A 21,214-nucleotide genomic window follows, 5' to 3' on the forward strand; every position below is an offset into this window, starting at 1 on the left:
GAGGCATTTGTTGCATCCAGTGGGGACATAATTACTGATTATAATGACTTATACTGTCGTTTTACGTGTTGCGTTGCATCGTGCCGCGTAAACATAAAACTATGTCTGCATTTGTGATCAGAGAAATGACAAACAACAAGTGCTACTCTACACTGCCCAAAACTCGCGTTTGAATCATCAGTGGCAAATCCTTTGAAATGAAAATGTACTTACGTGAGTCAGAACTGCCAGCATTTTAGTCAAACGTTACTCTCCCAGGATCAGTAAACAGTCCTTTATAAAATGTGCCGGCAATCCACAGCACTAAGTTGAAGTAATCCCTCAGCGACCAGCACGGATCAGCTCTAGGCATGACGAAGCGATATCGTCCTCTTTTGGAAGACCAAACAAAGTAGTTTCGCTTTCACAACGAAAAACACAGCGGCCTAGCTTGAGCGAAAGCCCCGGTTTAGCGTAAGCTGAAGCCAGGCAAGAGTGAGCTGAAGACGATCCGGCAATCCACAGCACTAAGTTGTTGTATTTCCTCAGCGACCAGCACGGATCAGCTCTAGGCATGACGAAGCAGATATTTTCCTCTTTTGGAAGACCAAACAAAGTAGTTTCGCTTTCACAACGAAGCACACAGCGTCTTCACGACATGGCGGCCGCGGCAACAACAATACTACAGCGAGAATAAAAGTTACGCTTTCTTTCTTTGCGTGAACATTTGGGCGACGTTATGCAAATCTTCCCACATAGTGAGGTAGATATGTGGGGGCGTGTTCGAACGAGCCGTTTTAGGGGGGCGTGGCAAAGTCTTAACTTTTACCGGGAACCAATCGTGCAACCTTGAGGGCTCGGGACACGGTGAAAGTCTTCACTCGAGCCCTACCCCTACGGTGGCCCGGGAAAGCATAGCCATTATTTCTGGATCCGATCCAGGCATTGCTACGGTCCCGGAGGAGAGCAGCGCAGCCGAATCTTCCTCTCCAGAAAGCTCTGGCTCACCCTCCGATGCTGCAGTCGACATCCGATCGTCGGGGGGAGCCTCGGAAGAAACAGGTGGTACCCCCCGGGAGGGTCCAGCCTGCTCTTTTTGAGAGCTCCGCTGGTTTCGAAGTGCCGGCGGGCTTGGGCATCCCCGGAGGGGAATTCCTCACCGTGACCGTAAGCCCAGTCCGCCCACCGCCAGAAAAAGGATGCCCCCGGCTGCCACCAGAGGGAACCCTAGATCTGGGCAGTGGCACGGGCACTCCGCCCCTTTGCAGGTAACGGAGTCTGGTCCGCAACTCCGAGATGGTCATGCCCCCGCAATGGGAGCATGAGGCATCCACGAAAGCCACCTCAGCGTGCTTCATGCCCAGGCACGAGAGGCAGCGATCGTGACCATCACCCAGCGCCAGGTAACGACCGCATCCAGAATGCCCGGGTGATACGTTGTCTATAGCAAGACCCACATCGTCTTTATAAAGATGTAACGTCAAGTTTGCCAAGCAACGTCGTCTTTAGAAAGACGCACCCGAATTTGCTCTTTTAGGGGAAAAAGCTCTTTTAGCGTGCTGAGGCGCACAGGGGAGATGATCATTTGCAACACAATCAGGGGGTAGTGCGGCCTGATGTGTGCAACCCACTCGACACGGGAAACCACCACCGCTGAAGCGCCGTCCGCCAACACGAAGAGCTCTCCAAGAGCGTGCTGAACTCGTTCAGTCTTCTCTCCGTAGAGTAGTCAGGAGCGGAACGATGTGATCGCTCGGCTCCGAAGCGAAAAGCTGAATATGCGCTGCACCTGCTGCCTACTTATACTCACGCTGTGATCAGCAGCAGCTGGATGCAATAATCGCATGCCAATGTGCATTGGCTCGTTTAGTTTACACTCGAAGTAGATTGGTCCCTCTAAGCGAGATCCCAATTCGTCGGTCCTCCGACGTGACGTCGAGAGTGACCGACTGAGAGGGAACCACGTTATCTTCAGGAAATACACTGTATTTTTTTAATCCTTTCCTCAAGTATACTAAGAGATCAAGAGAGCATTAGAGAACCTTTAAAGAATTATACAGGGTTCTTAACAGTTTCTTTGTATGGCAGTATTCTATGTAGCATCTTAACCACCCCAAAGAACCGCTGAAGAACTATACTGGGCTTAAAAGTTTCTTTATGGTAGCAGTGCTATATATCGCACCTCAACCACCTCAAAGAACTGCTGAACCGATATATACTATATAGCAAGTCTACATGGTGTGAATGTTTATATTATAGCTAAATGTAAACTAAAGAGCTCTCACAAAAGCTATTGAGACCAAACTCTTTTATCACTAAATTTTTATTTCTAAATTTCTCAAAATCTGTTCCGATGAGGAATTAAACATCTTAATTTAGCATTTACATCTTGGATGGACGGAAAAGTTTGAGCAAATGTTCATTTTTGGGTGAACTCCTTTAACATGACCACATATTCATCTGAATAAATTTGGCTGTAACCCACCAATGAAAGTAATTCTTAAGAGTCAGATCACCTAGAAATATTTGAGGTAACACCTAGCCATATTCACATTTTACAGTGTACACACACACACACACACACACATACACACACACAAATGGTTCTTCAGTGGTTCTTTGAGGTGGTTAAGAAGCTATATAGCACCACTGCCATAAGTCCCTGTATAATTCTTTAAAGGTTCTCTAACTCTCTCTGAGTCTCTTAGTTTAGTTGGGGAAAGGATTAAAACAACATTAAAATACAGTGTATTTTCTGAAGATAATGTGGTTCTCAACCTTTTTGTCCCCAAGGCCCCCCTATAAGGAAATAATCCAGGGACCCCACACAAGACTTTTTGACTTCAGAAAAGCATAAAAGTGGTTCAAAAGTGATTCAGCTTTTTCCATTGTAGTAAATTCCCATTCATGGCAAACATATGAGAGTGGAGTAACATATCTAAAATCTGAGAAGGAGAATGGGGTTACTCTTATGGTTCTACATAGCACCATTATAGCTCCTTTAAACATAGGTGCTATATAACACTTGAAGTGGTTACCCTATGATTATGAGCCAATGTTTCAAACCACATTTAGTGCTATATAGCAACATCTTTAGAGTGTATTTTTTCATTAAAAATTACTCATTTTCTCTCTCCAAATGTTATTTCCTGTGAAAGCTCCTCATTCCATCACATTGTTTAACACAATGAATGATAGATTGAAAATAAACCCATTCTGTTTACATAAATGTTTGGCCTTTATGTTGGGAGATTTCTCTTTAAAAAAAAATCTAACACAGGGTCTACGGCACAGTCTGGGAGGAGGCTGGAAACATCCTCCTTAGCAATACAAAAAAGTCCAATCCCTGACCGTAACCATCTGGTTATGGTGAAAATTATCACCCCTGGATCCGGACACAGAACATCTGGACAGCACATCCCAGGGAGCCTTTAAGACGGAGGAAGCATTGAGAAGTTCCACAGAGTTTGACTTCAGGATGAGCTCAGCACATGTTCTGCAGGCTCTGTGCCTGCTGATGGTTTTCTCCACAGCCAGCGCTCAGCACGGCTACATGCAAGATACCGGTGAGGAGTGGGTGAATACCTGGCGCCAGGGCTTCAACTTTCAGTGTCCCCATGGTGAGGTCTTAGTGGCAATCAGGAGTTACTTCAGTGAGAAGGAAGGCTCGGACCGCCTGTGGAACTTTGAGTGCCAGAGGACTCCCTATGACTGGGGAGAGCCCAACGAATGCTGGTGGGATGATATCAGCAGAGCCGGGTTGGAATGGTATGTCTGTATGTATGCAGGTTCATAGAGGTATATGCCTTTTTTATGTCTCACATCACGTAAACACATTTGTGAGTGTGTTTTATATGATAACATTCACTGAAGTAGAAAGGACCGTGAAATGACACCCTGATGTTCCAGTCAATGTAGTTGTATAAAAAGTGTTACATAGAGATACATAGAGAATATGCAATAAATGGAATAAACAGAATATTTTTCTTATGTTTGCCAAACATTGCAAGAATGCATGTTTTTATAATTACTATTTTAGGACTTTGCGGTATCAAGTGTCTAGCCAATACACATAAAGGAATGAAAGATAAGGAATTTCTCGTTTTTGGACAGTTATTTGGAAATAGTGTTTGATACTAGACAGCAAACAACTTCACAAATGTAATACTGATACCCTTGTATTGCAGAAAAATGTGTAGCAGGAAAAAAACATACAATGACACCCTGATCAATCGATATTATTATTTTTTTAAGTATGTTTAATATATACATACAGTAGATAATATAGATGGAAACAAACAGAATATTTTTGTCATTTTTTATTAATACATTTTTATTGTATAAATTTGCACAGTTTCAGTTCACCAGTGAATATATATATATGAATGAAAGACACATTTAGATAAGGAATGTCAGCTTTTTGTACAGATATTTGGAACTCATTTTTTATGTTACACAGACATCCCTTCTGTTGCAAATATTTAGTTCTGCTGACCATTCCTAAAAAAGGTTTGGCTTTGTATGCTTGGTTTAGACTAACTAAAATGGAGAGCTCTCCTGCATGTATGATTCGACTCAGATGTAAATGCTTACTGAAAGCACTAGCTAATGCTAGATACTGATACCCTTGTATTGCAGAAAAATGTGTAGCAGGAAAAAAACATACAATGACACCCTGATCAATCGATATTATTATTTATTTAAGTATGTTTAATATATACATACAGTAGATAATATAGATGGAAACAAACAGAATATTTTTGTCATTTTTTATTAATACATTTTTATTGTATAAATTTGCACAGTTTCAGTTCACCAGTGAATATATATATATGAATGAAAGACACATTTAGATAAGGAATGTCAGCTTTTTGTACAGATATTTGGAACTCATTTTTTATGTTACACAGACATCCCTTCTGTTGCAAATATTTAGTTCTGCTGACCATTCCTAAAAAAGGTTTGGCTTTGTATGCTTGGTTTAGACTAACTAAAATGGAGAGCTCTCCTGCATGTATGATTCGACTCAGATGTAAATGCTTACTGAAAGCACTAGCTAATGCTAGCTTTCAGAGCTGAGTGCTTGCTTTGACAACATCATGATAATTTGTTTGTCAAGAGGAAAACAATGAACGTTTCTTAAATAGGACTGGAGAAACACAAGCAGATGTTTGGGCAGAAGTGTCATTTAATCCTTGCTTCAGGTCTCAGCTGTTCTCAGTAAGCCACAGAATAGATATAATGGCAACACTTAAGTTTAAGAGTCTTGTTTACTGCCAAAATGAAACTTTAGCAAGCTGCCATGTACCTCAGACATGTTTGTTTGCACATTTGTGAATCACTTTATTTCTGTGACATCCTATTAAGAACAGCACTATGACATTTCAAATTAAAGTTGTGTTATATGTTGTACTGATGGTACTTTGGGATTGTTAAAAGGTTTCTTGTTGAAGCACTGCAAGGTTCGCCGTGTTCATTCCAAATTCAGAAGAATACCTTGGACCCATAGGTCTGACATGTTATTATTTCTTCTCCTCCTCTAATGAACTGTAATGTGGTCCTGGATACGCGCTCAGTTACAGTTCAAATATCCAACACATTTCTGAGATTATCTATAGTTATTATAATAGTTATTAATTATAATAGTTATTAATTATAATAGTTATTAATACTTTATGTATTTCTGCATTCAACATAACAAAAAAACCTTCACACACACACAAGCACAAACATTGGGTCATTAATGACATTTAACATTGCTGCTTATGACCTTGTCACAGCCATATAAACAAGTCTCTAATGACAAAAAAAAAAAAGTTAAAAATATTTTAAAATGCATTTTAGAAAAATACACAAACAGATCACTTTATGAGTGTGCAAAAATCATCCAGCAATGATGAGTCACCTCAGTTAAGAATGGTGTTCAAAACCAGGAATAGCCCACCCTCTGATGGCCACCAGCCAGTCTTTCCAGTGGGAGATACTGAAAAATAACTTTTGACCAAAGAGATATTAATGCTTTTTTTTATATCTGCTATTTAAAGTTTTAAAATGGTCTCTCTAGTTGCATTAAAGGCTAGTATACATTATAATAATGTGAGTGCTCCAGGATGATCAATCTTACCTATCTATGAAATAATTTCTGTTCAAAACTTCTGTACTTATGTACATTTCTGGAACTTGTACCTGTCCTGCACTTCAGAAGGATTGGAGATGACCTACTCAGCTTATTATTATTTTTATCAATATTTTGAACTGATTCTCAATTGCTGGTTAAGGATTTGTTGAGAATTATCTGATCTCCACAATTCCAAATTTCCAAAGCTAAATCATGCTTCCATCATCTTCTAACTGCATCTCCAGTGAAGGGAATATTTTTTAATAAAAGGTAAAGAAAACTTAAACTTAAAGAATCGAAGGACTTTTTGAAGGACTTCCAAAAAGTGCAAGGGTCAATTTGGTTTACTGATATACACAACAACAACAACAACATACCTTAAAATGTCAACCAAATGCAAACAAAGTAAATAAAAAATAAACATTTAAATAAATTAAAATATAAATACTGTAAACAGCTAAAAATCATATTTCTTATTGTTTTATTTTTATTTTTTTTTATTTTTTTGAATGAGTACATTTAAAACTTTGTATGTTTAGAGTGGTGTATAGCATCTATAATGCTCTTATTGTATGTGAAGGATATGCACTACCAAACACAAAAGCATTCCTTATCTGAATGTGAAATTGAATGTTGATAGTGAATGAACTCAAATGAGATTCAGTGCACAGAACGTAGAAATTATAAAAATTTATTGTGATGATAAACAGAAATTGCAGTATTCTGTTGTATGAACAGGGCTGCATATTAAAGCTTCAGTCACATTTATATTAAATAATATTGAGGATACTGAAAACATAACAATTACAGTCTCTCATTCAGCTCTGACTGTCGATTACAACTAAATGAATGAAATGATTGCATCCACTATTCTCTCACTTTTGCTAGGTTTACACAAGTCCCGAGGACTAACTTCTCAGACTAAATCTGACCAATTAAGGGTTTATGAGACTTGCTTGAACTGCACTGAACAGAATGTTGTTTTGTTGTTTTGAACACATTCAGGATTAAACTTTTCCTGGAATAACAAGCTCATTCTATACTCACAGTGCTGCAGTGCCAGGACACTCTATGAATGGACATTTTGATAATCAATTGCTGCTGCCTTGATATAAAAACATAAAGTTCAAACTGAAGGTAAAGTACAATAAGCAAAAGCATATTGTGCACTGGTTTAAACATTATACTGGCTGCTTTCTTTGTCACGGTCACCTTTGACATGATCACTCAGGGATACTAAGGCACTATTTTTTTGTAACGCTGCTTTGGAACAGTAAGTATTACGAAAAGAGCTATTCATTTAAAACTAACTTTTGTGTTTGACAATGAAATTGTCTTTTAGACTCTGGTTGTCCACAGGAACGTGAATGTTTGCCCAGAATGGTCCAACATGAAAAATGATTCATAACCCTCTCATGATTTTCCACTCTACAATAACCGTAATGTCTTGATGTGAGATGATTGCCTTCTTTCCTTCCTCCTTTTTCTAATGATGTGATGTGTGTTGTAACACCACAAATGTCACAGTAACTTTGTATCTTCATATCATGTCTAGAAAGACATATCTTTATGCAAGACCCTTAAGATGACTTACAGTTCATGTGATTCTCATGACAAAAGTGATCTTATTTTACCAGTTCTCCAGCTTGTTAGAACAGGAAATGTCTGGTTGCTGCGATCAGTCTCTGAGGGCATAGGCAACAGCGCCAAGGGCCATTCAGTGTTCCACCAAGTTTTCTCCACCCACTCCAACAGAATTGGGGGAGTTTTTCCAGTGGGTTAATTGGACTCAGTATAGTTTTCCCTGATCTACTGCCCACTTTGTGAGATTTCCTTAGAGCCAGTGCCAGTGACCTCAAGCCCTGTCTGCTAGAGCTTTGTGAGGGAATACACCCCACACACACACTTTGTAATATTTAGTAAGGTAGCTGTTAACTTTAGTCATGGGATATCATTAAAGGGTCTAAAATATGATCATGCAGAATAAGGCATTAATATGTTCTTTATAAGTGCTAATAAAAAGCCAATATGCTAGAAACATGCATGCATATAGTGAGTATTGGTCACTAAACTAAAGTGTTACCTCATTTTTAAATAGATTTTCCACTGTAAATATATTTATGTTTTTTTTTTTTTTAGAAAATAGCATTTTCCCAAAATCCAAAATGTATTTTCTTTGTATATATATAAAATGTACTTCAGGGGGCATATATATGTATGTATAATGTACTTGGCATATCAAAATATAACTGCTGTTTACCAAATATATTTAGAATATATCTGCCATATCGGAAGAATGTGCTCTTTGCATTTAGACACTCACCTTGCTTAAAAAAAAAGTTGTTTAAATGATTGCTTAATTTGAATATATGCCCCACCTAAATCAATGGCTGTATTTTAAGATGATCTTCTTTCCCTCTTCACATTATAAGAACGGTCTCTCTGATTTGCACTACGGCATAGATGACATTCCACTGGGAAAAGACCCTGGCCTACTTCCTATTGGTGGAATAGTTGCCCATAGCGTTACTGTTGCTATGACAAAAGTCTGGCAATGCTGGTGGCTGGGGAGCAGTGCAGAACTCACGATTGTCTGCCTGTTGTGATGACAACAGACTGTATGGGCCATAAACAATCAGAAAGCCTTAAGTTTAATTATATGGGTTAAATATTCTAAAACTCTTGTGGGTGATGCATATGACAGTTAGTTCCAGTTCTTACATCTGATTGGACGAGCAGCATACCAAGAGTCTTGATACAGGATCCCAACGGGATCATGCATTCCTTCAGGTTACATGGTTTCGCCATGAGTGAGTCATTGAACGATGTTACTCAATATTCAATATTGCTGATTCATTTATGTACAAAACAAGTGATTTGATTTGTCTTTATGAATGAGTAATTGAAACATTCACTCAACCAATTAATTCAACAATACTGATTTATTCAGTAATGAAACAAGTGAATTGTCTTAATGAAAAAGTCAATGAAACATTCACTCAACCAATTTTTTGAACAAAGCTGATTTATTCAGGAATGAAACAATTGAACTTTCTTTATGAGTGAGTCATTGAATCATTTACTTCCCATTGAATCATTCATTCACTTCATAATCTTTTTGTTTAACAATGCTAATGCTTTCTGGAATCAAACCAATCAATTGTCTATATGAATCATATAGACAATATGAGTCATATGAGTCATTGAATCATTCACTCAACCGATTCATCAAAAACAATGGTTCAAACAAAAAAACAAAACCCTACTACAATCTGTTGCTTGAGGACTACTGCGGCTTTTCTTGAAACTATATTCATTAGTAAAGCAAAAACAGATAAAATAACTGGCAATATTGTGTCTAAAATCTAAGTTACTCAACATTAATTTATTTTTTATTTAACTGCTGTTCAGTAGCACTCACAATAGCACTATGCTGTTCATATCTCACTCACAATTGTGCTGTTTTTCTGAATATCAGCACAACCTGCATTAATACATACTAATTTTAAACTCTTCATTTAAAGCTATGTAGTGGCAAAATGGAACTAATGGTGCCAGACAAAAAGGACAGAACGAATGCTGTGTTCATACATGTTTGTCAGGCAAGCGTTCCTCTTGCTGTTTTAGTCAGCCCTTCAGTATAAACAGGAAGATGCACACAATAAAAGGTCAATAGCTAAAGGCAGTCACAGCACATGCCACATGTGAGACCTCGGAATACAATATTCCAATGCTTTATTTTGAAGGATTCATATTCATTTAACACATAACAAATGTCTATTTTTTAGCCTCTTCACTCAATATAAAAGCCATATTTCTACTGTCTACAGGTCCTCAGTTTGCACTAACAATGGGCTGGTTGCTGGTGTGCAAAGTAAGTATTTTGAAGCAGTTCTGGATCGAGAATGGCAATTCTACTGCTGTCGATATGCCCGCAGGTGCCCATATTCCTGCTGGTGAGTCTTGGAATAACAAATGGTGATCTAATATATTCATACAGTTACTAAACAACCTCTATACATCCCGAGTTATTCACAGATATTAGGATTATGTGTCCTCTGATAATTAGATTAAAACTGTACAATAGGATGTTTTGTCACATAATTTATCACCTTTCCTTTGATTGCATTTTCATGAATTATGCACAGGAAGACGAATGATGTTCCAGAGTACCTCAAAGAAGAGGGGGAGATGGTAGTCCCCAGTTACGGCTACTTCATAAGGGGGGCTCAAACTACGTTCAGTGGTGTACTGAGGTCTGTATGAATACTTCCTCATCCTTCGCACTTAAAGGTTTTGCCTCTAATGCATTTATGTCAAAATAACATCTGTTTTATTACAGACGGATACTTTAATGTCATCATTTTAGTTGCTGTTAATGGCTAAATATTGTTTTCCTTTGGTGGGAGATTACTGTCTGTTTTTTAATGCTTTGCAGGGATCGGCAGTGGAAGTATATCTTGTGCCGAATGACAGACTTTGATTGTCCGTTTGAAAACTTCTAGACTGCATTCATCACTTAATGTCCTCATCAACACATCTATGCTAAAAGAGCACATGCACGTCACCACATAATAGCACTCACGAAAACGTACGCCATACTCCATTTTTTTATTAGCTTCACAGCTTAGAAATATTTGATTTGCTCTGTATAAGCCTGCATGGATTGCTATGTTTGCAGTCATTTCTGTTATTTCCATGTTTACAAATATTTTGTAATCATTTTTAAAATATAAATGACAAAAAAGGAACAAAAAAATTGTATGTACATTTTTTTTTAATTATTATTATTATATATTTTTTTTTTTTACAAATTTGACTGATCTCCAATGCATTCTTGAATGGTTGTTGAAAAGTCCAAAACATTCCTTTTGGTGTATTTTTTTTTATCTAAGTCTCAGATACTCAGATGGAGTAACAAAACATACTGAATTCTTTGGAAAAATGGGCTGAACTAATAAAGCAAAGGTTTCTCCCACAGTCTGCTTGTTTTTTCTGCATTGTGCAACACACACAAGGGCTGTTTACCACTTCATCCTTTCTCCATCTGTTTTCCGCTTTCTACAGTTTCTACAGAATATGTTGCATTAAGAGTATGCTGAATAAATACATATAATATACATTTTAAAGTACAGTATGTTCAAATAGAAAACAGTTATTTAAATGATAAAACTATTTCAAATACAGATAAAAATCTGTATTTTCGATCAGATTGCCTTGGTGAGCATAACAGACTTCCAAAAACATTTTAAAAACTTACTTAGTCCAAACTTTTAAACAGTGGTGTGAATTTATAGTTTACTACTGCATATTTACCAACATGTTGTTATAGAGACACTAAGTAATTAAGCTGACACAAAAATGGCTTTCGATTATTTCAATGCAGACATCACTGAAATTAATGATAACTTCTAATTCATTAATTCAATCAGATGTTAATTCAGTTCAGTAACTGGATTCAGTTCAGTCATAGAATCATCAGACTGATTTAAGCTGACAATGTATCTTTAAAAAAATGACTCAGAGTCATTCGTTCAGGAATCAGACTACTTAGGTTATGTTTTTCAATCACTAAGAAGAATCTAATCATAAGAGTGATTTGTTCATGAATCGGATAACACTGGTTGTGTTGTATGTTTTTGCATGGAGTCCGTGATGAAAAGCTAGAAATTTCCTTCCGTTTTGTCATGGTACATGGTCTTTGTATTGCATCATATCCAATCCAGACTGTACATTCAAAATTCAAACACACAAATATTACTTTTGTTTTTAGTTTTCCTGAATGAAGATCCCTCTCTGCTGAAAAGCACTCATGTGTGTTTGTGCCTGGTCTGGGTGTGTCTTTCTCAATGAGTGAGGCAATTATAGGTTGGATAAGGGTGTTGGGGATTGAGATAGCACCCAAGACAGTTTAAACAAAGAAAACATGTTCCTCTTTATGATGAATGAGAATGTAAAACAAGACATTGTCTTTTCAAACATTTCAAATTGCAGTAGATTTGTAAACATGGTGGACTGTGGTCTTTGCAGTTCTTTGTTTTGTTAGAGACCAGGGCCTTTTATGAAATATAGAACAGATGAATAGCATTTTTGGATTTCCTTATGTATATGCTTTTTTCCCTTTTGCCATTTTAGTTAAGCACTTAAATGAATGGGGTTAAGGAGAGGTGTCTAATAGTCTTTCTGTTCCCCTCCAGTGTAGACGTGGTTGGGTGTAAGCCAGTGGCTCTCAACACTGTTTATTTATGGCAGCTGCCGGCTTGAGGCATGGAGCCAAGCATCACAAAATGACATGGCAGTACCCAAGTCAAGTCTTCTATTTGGGGACAGCCGATACTGTCCTTGACTTACTGCGCACTTTTACTGCAACTGCACTGCAGAGGGTTCAGCGGGTCAGGCCACACGTTCATTCAGCTGCTCTACTGTTTTCTTGTGAGTTTTAATTATGCAGGCTTACATACTGCATTATCAATATCCCAATTCTGCTTGAATGGCAATGTTGTAATTATGGTTGTTTGCAGGAACGAGAATAAAACTTTGTAAGCGTCGTGATAGGTTTTGGAACCTGCGCTCAGCTGTAATTATGGCATAAATACGATGAGACGCCACATTTAAGAGCAGGAGAAAATAGACAGACGTTAAATCCGATGAAAGCTCTTTAAAAAATGACGACTGAGAGGGTTTACTTAAGAGAAACAGATTTAGCCAATAGCATGTTTCAGAAGAAGTTAGGCTAACATTTAGTCTATTTGCTTTTGTGTACTGTAAATTGAAATGCAGGTTCTGAAAGGAATTTTTGTCCCTCTTTTTATTATGCCATAAATTTCAGAATCAGATCAGATCATCATCATCATCATCAAAAAAAAAAAGAAACGATATAGGTGAGCCCATTGTTGATTGGAGCAATTTTAATGTTTTGTTAATTATTTGTGCTGAAAAATCATTCAGATAACTATGGATGCAAATAAACACGTAAGTTCTTGAAGACTGTAAAAATGTTACAGTATAATCCTGTGAACTGCACAGTAAGTTAAGCCGAAACTATGAAGTACATAATTGTAAATCGTGTAACATCACATGTAATTTTACTTTAAAATACTGTAAAATTTATGTTTTTTTTATGTAACAACTACAAATGACAACACAATTTACAGCAGAAAATGCTAAAAAGACATTCGCAGTAGTGCCTGTGTGATACATAATATATTGTTATATATTTGTTTGACAATTATGATGAACATACAATAATTCATAAAGTGGCTTTCTGTTTTACCTCTTGAATTATTATGGTGGCTATCAATAAAATGTCAATGATATTGGTACTTGAAGTAGATATTACTATCACTTAATAAATATGCGTCTATAAGCTGTAACATTTACAGGCACCAATATGCCATTCCGTAAGACTTGAAATATTTTTACGGTGAATTTATGGCAACCACACCTGCAAGTTTTTTTACCGTAAAATTTATCAGAATACCTTTTACAGAGCTATAAAAAGCATAACTTCTTTTAATGTGTTTCATTTAAGGGAAAATAAAAAACTACAGTATGTAGAATGTGAACAATGACAAACAATGACAGAATGTGAACTATAAAGTATCCATGCATGCTTTCCCCTCATCTGCTAGCTGAGCACAGGTGGATCCTTCTTCTTTTCTTCTGTTGATCACCAGGACAAATTGTGGATCTAAATGGTTGAAAGGAAAACAGGACCTTTCTAAACTCCTACTGTGGTATAAATCAGTGAAAATACCAACCTCCCATTCTTTCTGCAGGAGTATATCCTCTTACAACTCTGAGGGTCTAGGTTACCTTAAAAATACTACACCCCTAACCACTTCAGTGTGTGAACACTTATATACACAGACAGACTTTTGAAGTGTAAGTGGCTTCCAAGTCAAAGACTCGACAACAACCTCTGCCTGGACAATGATAATGTTTCAATCCGAGAAAAACAGAAAAAGAAAAAGAAAAAAGAGCATTATTGAGAATTGACCTTTTTGACCTCTTTGGTAACCTCTGTGGTTAACAGTGGGAGCAAACTGAATGCCTGAGTCACTAGCGTTAACGGTTATAGAGCAGATTTCAGCTCAACCAGGAAACCTGACTCTGCTGACCTTACATACTCCACGGCCTGCTCGTTCCCTCCTCTTTCCTCCTTTCTGTCCTCCCCCCTTCCTCTACTCACCTCCTTACACCATTGTTCTTTGTGTCCAGTCACAAGACAAGTCAGTAGTACAGGAAAGGTGAAAGCCAGGATCCTGCCTGATAATGTCTCATTTCTAAGCTGTCATCAAGTTTTCATTGCTTTACGCTCATACCTGTACAACAACGCAAAGATACATGCTGAGTACACAAGAACACACCACACAGTGACCTTTACATTTCAAGGTCAAATTTTAAATTTACAGAAGAATCAGTGTTTCTGATCTTTGCCCTTGTCATTTTCCTCCTTACTGTGCTCATTTTTTCTTTAAATCACTCGAAATGTTGTATTTTTGATCACATCAGTGAGCTAAGACCTTGACACAGTTCAAAGACTTTAAGAAACGTTCTGTACTTCAAGGTACGTGTTCAAGGGAGAAGGCAGAGCTACAGGTGAATGAATCATTTCTAAGAAATCTGTCCACATTTCTTTTCATCATTCCTAGTAGGGCACAATAGGAGTCTCCAGGAATTGTGTTCTAAGGGTTATTTTCCGTGAACAGCATATTTGAATTTTATTGCAGCCTATTTACGATGTTTTAAAGGGAAAAGAACACACAAAGTATGCTGATTTCAGCCTCTGATAGAGCTTTGCATATCAATAGCTTGTTTCCAAATGAGTGGTTTGTGAATGTTTTATTTGCATCACATCTATCTAAGCACAGTCAGCATTAGGTCACATCTATTGTGGTCCTTCGGCAAGCAGCCTGCTGGTGCATTCTGGGAAGCAGAGAGGCCCCGAGTTATAAGAGGAACCAGTACCGCCTGTTTGCTCTCAGTGTGATTTGAGAGTCAGCTGACAAAGGGCTTATTATTAGGGGCCGCATTGTGTAATAGTGACTGCATGGTTGCTAGATTGAAGTGCGTGAATCACAGTTTTACAGCCTTTGATGGCGCAAGCAATTGAGATGCTGTGACGGGCCCCAAATTAATCTTTATTACCCCAGTTTAGGTATGTGTTGCCACTGAACAAAATAACTGGAGAAGACGGTGATACCCCCTGATTTATTTATGTTGTTTAATTAAAATAGCACTTTATTTATTTAGAATTAGGGGGGATGTGAAATTCTAGAAATTGTATGTTTGTATTTATACTACCTGTGAAAAATAGGAAGCATTCTATTATAAAGACAACATAAAATTAAATAAATATATTTTATATTGTCATAATCCAAAGCAAATGATTCAAATGTTTTCTGGGAAATAGTACTATATATTGAGTAAACGGCATGTCTTTTTCTACCCAATAATATACATTTTAAAGACATATACTACTGTTGAGGTCAGTCAGATTTTCACCAAGGCTGCATTTATTTTTATCTAATATCAGTAAAATCAATAAATCAGTAAAACAGTAATATTGTGCAATATTATTACAATTTAAAACAGCTGTTTTTTATTTTAATATATTTTAAAATGTTATTTATTCCTGTGATGGTAATGTAGATTTTTTTTTTCCAGTTTAGTGCCACATAATTCATCAGAAATCATTCTAATATGCTGATTTGAGGCTCAAGAAACATAACTTATATTTTTATGTAAGCCATGATACATTTTCCACTGGATTTTTTCAAAGAATATAAAGTTAAAAAGAACAGCATTTATCTGAAGAAATCTTTTGTAACATAAATTCCGTTTCACTTTTGATCCAAAGTATCAGATTCTTAAAAAAAAGAAAAAAGAAAAAAAAAACTGTACTGACCTCAAACTCTTGAATAAAAATTATATGCGATTTATTTTGTATTTTACCTTATTTTATTATTTTTTAGTTCTGTTTGGGGACTCCAGTTTAACAACACCTGTATATTATGTGTGAGAGACAGTGAAGTCAATGGAAACACTGGCAGTATTTTGATCCTGCAACACTTTATTAAATCTCCACTCTCAAGGCATGGGAGTCCATGACTGGCTTGCGTAATGGAGTAGGGGGGTGCGGGGGAATTTCAGGGTGTTACTAATCTTATGCTTTGGCTATGAGCCCATGGAAAGACAGCATCTCCATTTTCCCAGCATGGTCTTAAACTAAACTCATCCCTGTTCTCTTACCAACTCTCCCTGTTTCCCAAAGCAACATAAATTATTCCTGACCAAACCACCAACAACAGATCCCATTAATAGAGTCCATGTGTCTGTGTTAGTTCTTTTACACACATCTTTGGTTTTATTGCAGAAGTTTTAGGTTACACATGAGCAGGTCATGAGCAGATTTTTAATGCAAAGATCAAAAACGAGTTATTTGTGTTAATGATTAGTTTGTGATTAGTCACTTGTATAGGTTGAATATCATAAACATGCTTTCAGGAGGTCTTGCTGGTCTTTCAAGGTCACTTACAGGCTCGTAAACTCCTGGTGCCTCTGGGATTTTTCCAGCAGTACAGAAAGTCACCTTGTAGCATACATCGTCCTCTCCTGGACACAGCTTGAACAGGGTGCTTCATCCATGAGTTGGACATTCCATTCTCTTTAATACCCAAAACCATGACCTTTTGCCCTATTATGTAACCCTTTAAATGTAGGTTAGTCTGAGAGGGACAGATGATGTTGTGAAGTAGTGGAGCAGCTTTCTGCTTTGTCAGCATACAAACATTTGAGGAAGCTTTTATCCTATTCGAGAACTCCAAGTTTTGATCATCTGACATATTTGGACAGCATACTTAAAAAATCCTACCCTTTAGATATACATTATCATGAACTTCTGGTGAACATCAGGGTTGGATGTGTTGATTCAAGACTGTACTTCCTCTGAAACAGTTTGTCTTCCTGTGTGACCTCACGGAAACCTCATATCCTTTTATTTCCCCACAGGAAAGCAGAAACCAAATTATCATCTATTGTACCCTGAATTAAAGGAATATTCTGAATTTAGTAAAAGTTCAACTCAATTTACAGGTTGATTACCAAAAAACACCTTATTTTACAGTCCTCTTCCGTGAGGACATACTATGTACTTATTGATTACAATAACTTGGTAATAACTAGGTACTAAGCCTGAACATACCCCTAAACCTAAGCTTAACCATGTAGTTACCTTATACTACAGTACTTTCATTGTAAGTACACGGTAAGTGTAAAGATAAAGTGTAACCCTTTCAAAAGGTATTAATATGTAAAAAATTTTTAAACAGGGTTTCTTGTGAACAGGGTTTATCAGTATGTTCTTGCACCCACACACTGTCTGCAGACTCCCTAATGTCTGTGATGTTCTGAACACAAGAGAAAACACAGACACATGTATTCAAGCAAACTTAAACTGCTGTACATCTATCTCTGTCCCTGAATTACATACTAGTACATGCCATACTCTTCCACTTTCTCCTTGTCTGCCCAGAGAGAATACATGCATGTCTTATAAATAGGTTCTAAGCAGATGCTCTCTCTCTCTCCCAGGTGACCCCTGATGGAAAACTATGTCTGCTCAGCCAGACTAACACAGCCTTGATCCCGTAGGAAAGAAATGTGACGAAATTAGATCTCTTGTAGCAATGAGAAATAACTGAGACTTTTGCTTCTGGGTAATCTCACATGTGTCTCTTAGTTTTTGTTGTGTCTTTTTTATAAGGAATCTGAGACAAAGTTAATAGTTAGTGGATAGTTCACCAAAAAAAGAAAATATTTGTTATCATTTACTACCCTCATGTCGTTCCAAACCATGACTTTCTTTTTTTTTCTGCTGAAAACAACAGAAGATATTTCGAAATAACATTCAATCCCATTGACTTTCACTGTATAGAAAAACACACTTTTGAGAAGAAAGAAAATCATACAAGTTTGGAATGACATGTGGATGGGAATTGTGATTTTTTTTTTGTGAACTATCCCTTTAAATGAAATTGAACTCCATTCAGTTTCCTAAGCTATGAAAGAGCAACTTCTAAGCAATAACATTTTCATCTGTAGTGGCACAGATTTGATTTTCCCTTTCTCTGTTTTCCTTCACTCCCCTTCTTCTTCTACATTGTCCTTTATCCAGGATTTCAGGCATGTTTCTTTATCTCTACCTCGTTCCATGTTTAAATCCATTCCATGTATATAACCATGTATGTGACAAATAAAAATCTTGAATCTTGAATCTTGAATCATTCATTCATCCCTGTCAGTACTCAGTCTTTAAGCTGTGTTCAGTGCAGCTCTTCTCTGGTATCTTACGCCTGTATTTGGCTATAGCTGAAGCTGTGTTAAAGCTGAGGGAGGAAATATAAAGGTCCCAGCAAACCAGTTCATTCCAGTGAAAGGAAGTGTTAGTCACATACTTGGTATTTATTGCAAGCCACTTCACTTCACAAACAAACAAAAAGTGTCGTGACTTTGACTAATTTAAAGGTAAAGTGTATAATTTCGACTCCGCTAACATTGTGAAAAGGTATTACAAAAACAATGAGTCTTTTTAAACAGTTCTCTTAAAGCTGGGGTAGGAGAAAGTATTTTATCATTAAATAAAAGTGATACACTTGACTTTGTAACATTGCTACATTGCTATTACCCACAGTGCATCAATAGGGTATGCTGAATTTTGCTTTAGCTGTCCAGCAACTGTAAAAGAACATGAGTGTTTCCCCTACATACAGTAAGCGTACAAGTATTACAAAATATTAATAACATGAGATCATGATAAAAAAATTGTTGTGGTCATACATGGTCATAGTTTATTTAAGAAAATAATGATCACATTATTACTACTATTATTATCATCATCATAATCATACATTATAATAAATAAATATAATAAATAAATAAATACAACTTTTTGTGTGGGTGTGTGTTTTTTTTCTTTTTTACCATCAAAATTCAGAATCACTTTCCACAGACACCCGTAATTGGGTGTGAGAAAGACAGACAAACATTTTCCCAGCTCAATTATTGCCAATTATTGTTCATTTGGAGCCAGAGTGACAAAGCAGCCTCTGTTTTTAAGAGAACATGGAGTATTTTCCATTACACCTAAGTGCTGTTAATATACTTTTGTTCCACTGTATAAGTCACATTTTGCTGTAAATATATGTCTGAAAGGCTGGTGTAAATATTCATAAATCTCAGATATATAAGTAAATACATAAATATACTGAATCCATTCAAATAGGGGAGTGTGTGACATTGTATGTTTATATTATACATCTTAATGTCATCCCTGTGACTTCTACTTTCTCCCTGCTGTCTTTCTTTTTCTACCTTCTATCTTTTATGTTTGAGATGATACTTAGCAGTCAGTCATTTATAATGTACTTCAGTTCTTTTTCCTCTGACTTCTCTCTGCTCTGTATCTGCACTCCAGGTTTGACTGTTTATTATCAGTGCAGCGGTACTATAAATCCACAGCAAATATGTTTTATATTTCATAGCCCTGTATATTACTGGAATGACCTTCCAAGCTCCATAACATCAGAATTTTACCCTATTTTTCAAATAAAGCATAATAAAAAATGTAGAACATGCATATTTAATAAAGGTGCACAGGAGGCTGGTGGTGATAGATTAGTCTTGTCTCATTTTCCAGTGCCAAGGTAATATTTCATACGCAGAGCACAAAATGTACTACAAAAATATATGTTGAGCTAGGGTTTTCTACATAGTTAAAGTATTCCCAGGTTGTTTCGTGGGTATTCTAGCAAGCTAGATAGATAGGTAGATAGATAGATAATGTTATTTTCATCATTTTATTTTTATTTACTGTTACATGATTCACATGAAATGTACGTGTGTGTGTGTGTGTATTTCAGTCATGACTTTATCAGTTCAGCAGGTCAGAAGTGTGCAGGGGACTAAATGGGTCTTCTCAATGGAAGGAATGTATCAGTGATAAGGACAGGAGAATGGCTGTGGACAAACTGATGCTGCTAACAAGCCTTCACAGAGGAGTAGGTGATGAGTCATTTTGGTTGCCTGGCAACCCACTACAGAGGCGCTGGCTTTTCAGTTATCTCTGTAGGAATAAAACACATCTCACATTCAATGTCAAGGGAAGTTAGAGCTTCTCTCAATGCAACCACCTGTAAGGTTATTACACAAATGAAAAAGATACAAATTTTGGTAGTGTCTATTTACATCAAATGCAAATACCCAAACGTGTTGGAAAAGGCTGTTTTTGCTGCTAAGACTATTTACTCAGAGTACAAATAACCTGTTACTTTTATTTACATTGTATCTGCGTAGCATCTATAACTTTAGTGTAAACTAGATTCTGTATGTTGCTGTTTACACATAGTACAAACAGTATTTACGACTATTTACCCTGTAAATAAAATTTAGCCTACCTTCTAATTATCTGCATTAATTGTGTACATAGAAAACCTAAAGCGGCTCAAATAGAGAGAGATAAAGAAAAAAAAAACACATATGTTTAAAAATAAATTAATTTCTCATTTGGTTCATCAAGTATGTAGGTAAGCTCACTACAAATAAATTACAGTTTTTGCCTATTACTATGGTGGGTGATAAATAAATAAATAAATAAATAAATAAATAAATATTGATGTTATTAAATAACTATTTACCCTGTAAATAAAATTTAGCCTACCTTCTAATTATCTGCATTAATTGTGTACATAGAAAACCTAAAGCGGCTCAAATAGAGAGAGATAAAGAAAAAAAACACATATGTTTAAAAATAAATTAATTTCTCATTTGGTTCATCAAGTATGTAGGTAAGCTCACTACAAATAAATTACAGTTTTTGCCTATTACTATGATAAATAAATAAATAAATAAATAAATAAATATTGATGTTATTAAATAAAATCAAATATTTATGATAAATAAGGAAAGAGTAGGGAGCCCTTTACAGAAAAGGCTTAAATAATTTAGGATTAAAACATAATTAAAGTATATCTTATAAGTATATTCTACATTTCAAACAAACTTTTTTTCCCCCCAGCATTTAAAACAATTTTTCTAAATTTGAATGGGAAGAAAAGC

The 21,214-nt window shown here is 36.5% G+C and overlaps 1 protein-coding gene across 1 annotated transcript; it reads left to right on the forward strand.

Annotated features, from left to right (window-relative positions):
- Nucleotides 1-3,336: 3,336 nt before the first annotated feature.
- On the forward strand, nucleotides 3,337-10,843 carry dpt (dermatopontin). Its single transcript, XM_016279581.1, has 4 exons — nucleotides 3,337-3,747; nucleotides 9,928-10,053; nucleotides 10,246-10,353; nucleotides 10,536-10,843. The coding sequence occupies exons 1-4, from the start codon at nucleotides 3,458-3,460 to the stop codon at nucleotides 10,600-10,602; spliced, it is 591 nt and encodes a 196-aa protein (XP_016135067.1). The 5' UTR covers nucleotides 3,337-3,457; the 3' UTR covers nucleotides 10,603-10,843.
- The last annotated feature ends 10,371 nt before the right edge of the window (nucleotides 10,844-21,214 follow it).

Source organism: Sinocyclocheilus grahami, unplaced genomic scaffold, assembly GCF_001515645.1.
Source record: "Sinocyclocheilus grahami isolate Dianchi unplaced genomic scaffold, SAMN03320097.WGS_v1.1 scaffold131.1, whole genome shotgun sequence".
NCBI lineage: Eukaryota > Metazoa > Chordata > Actinopteri > Cypriniformes > Cyprinidae > Sinocyclocheilus > Sinocyclocheilus grahami.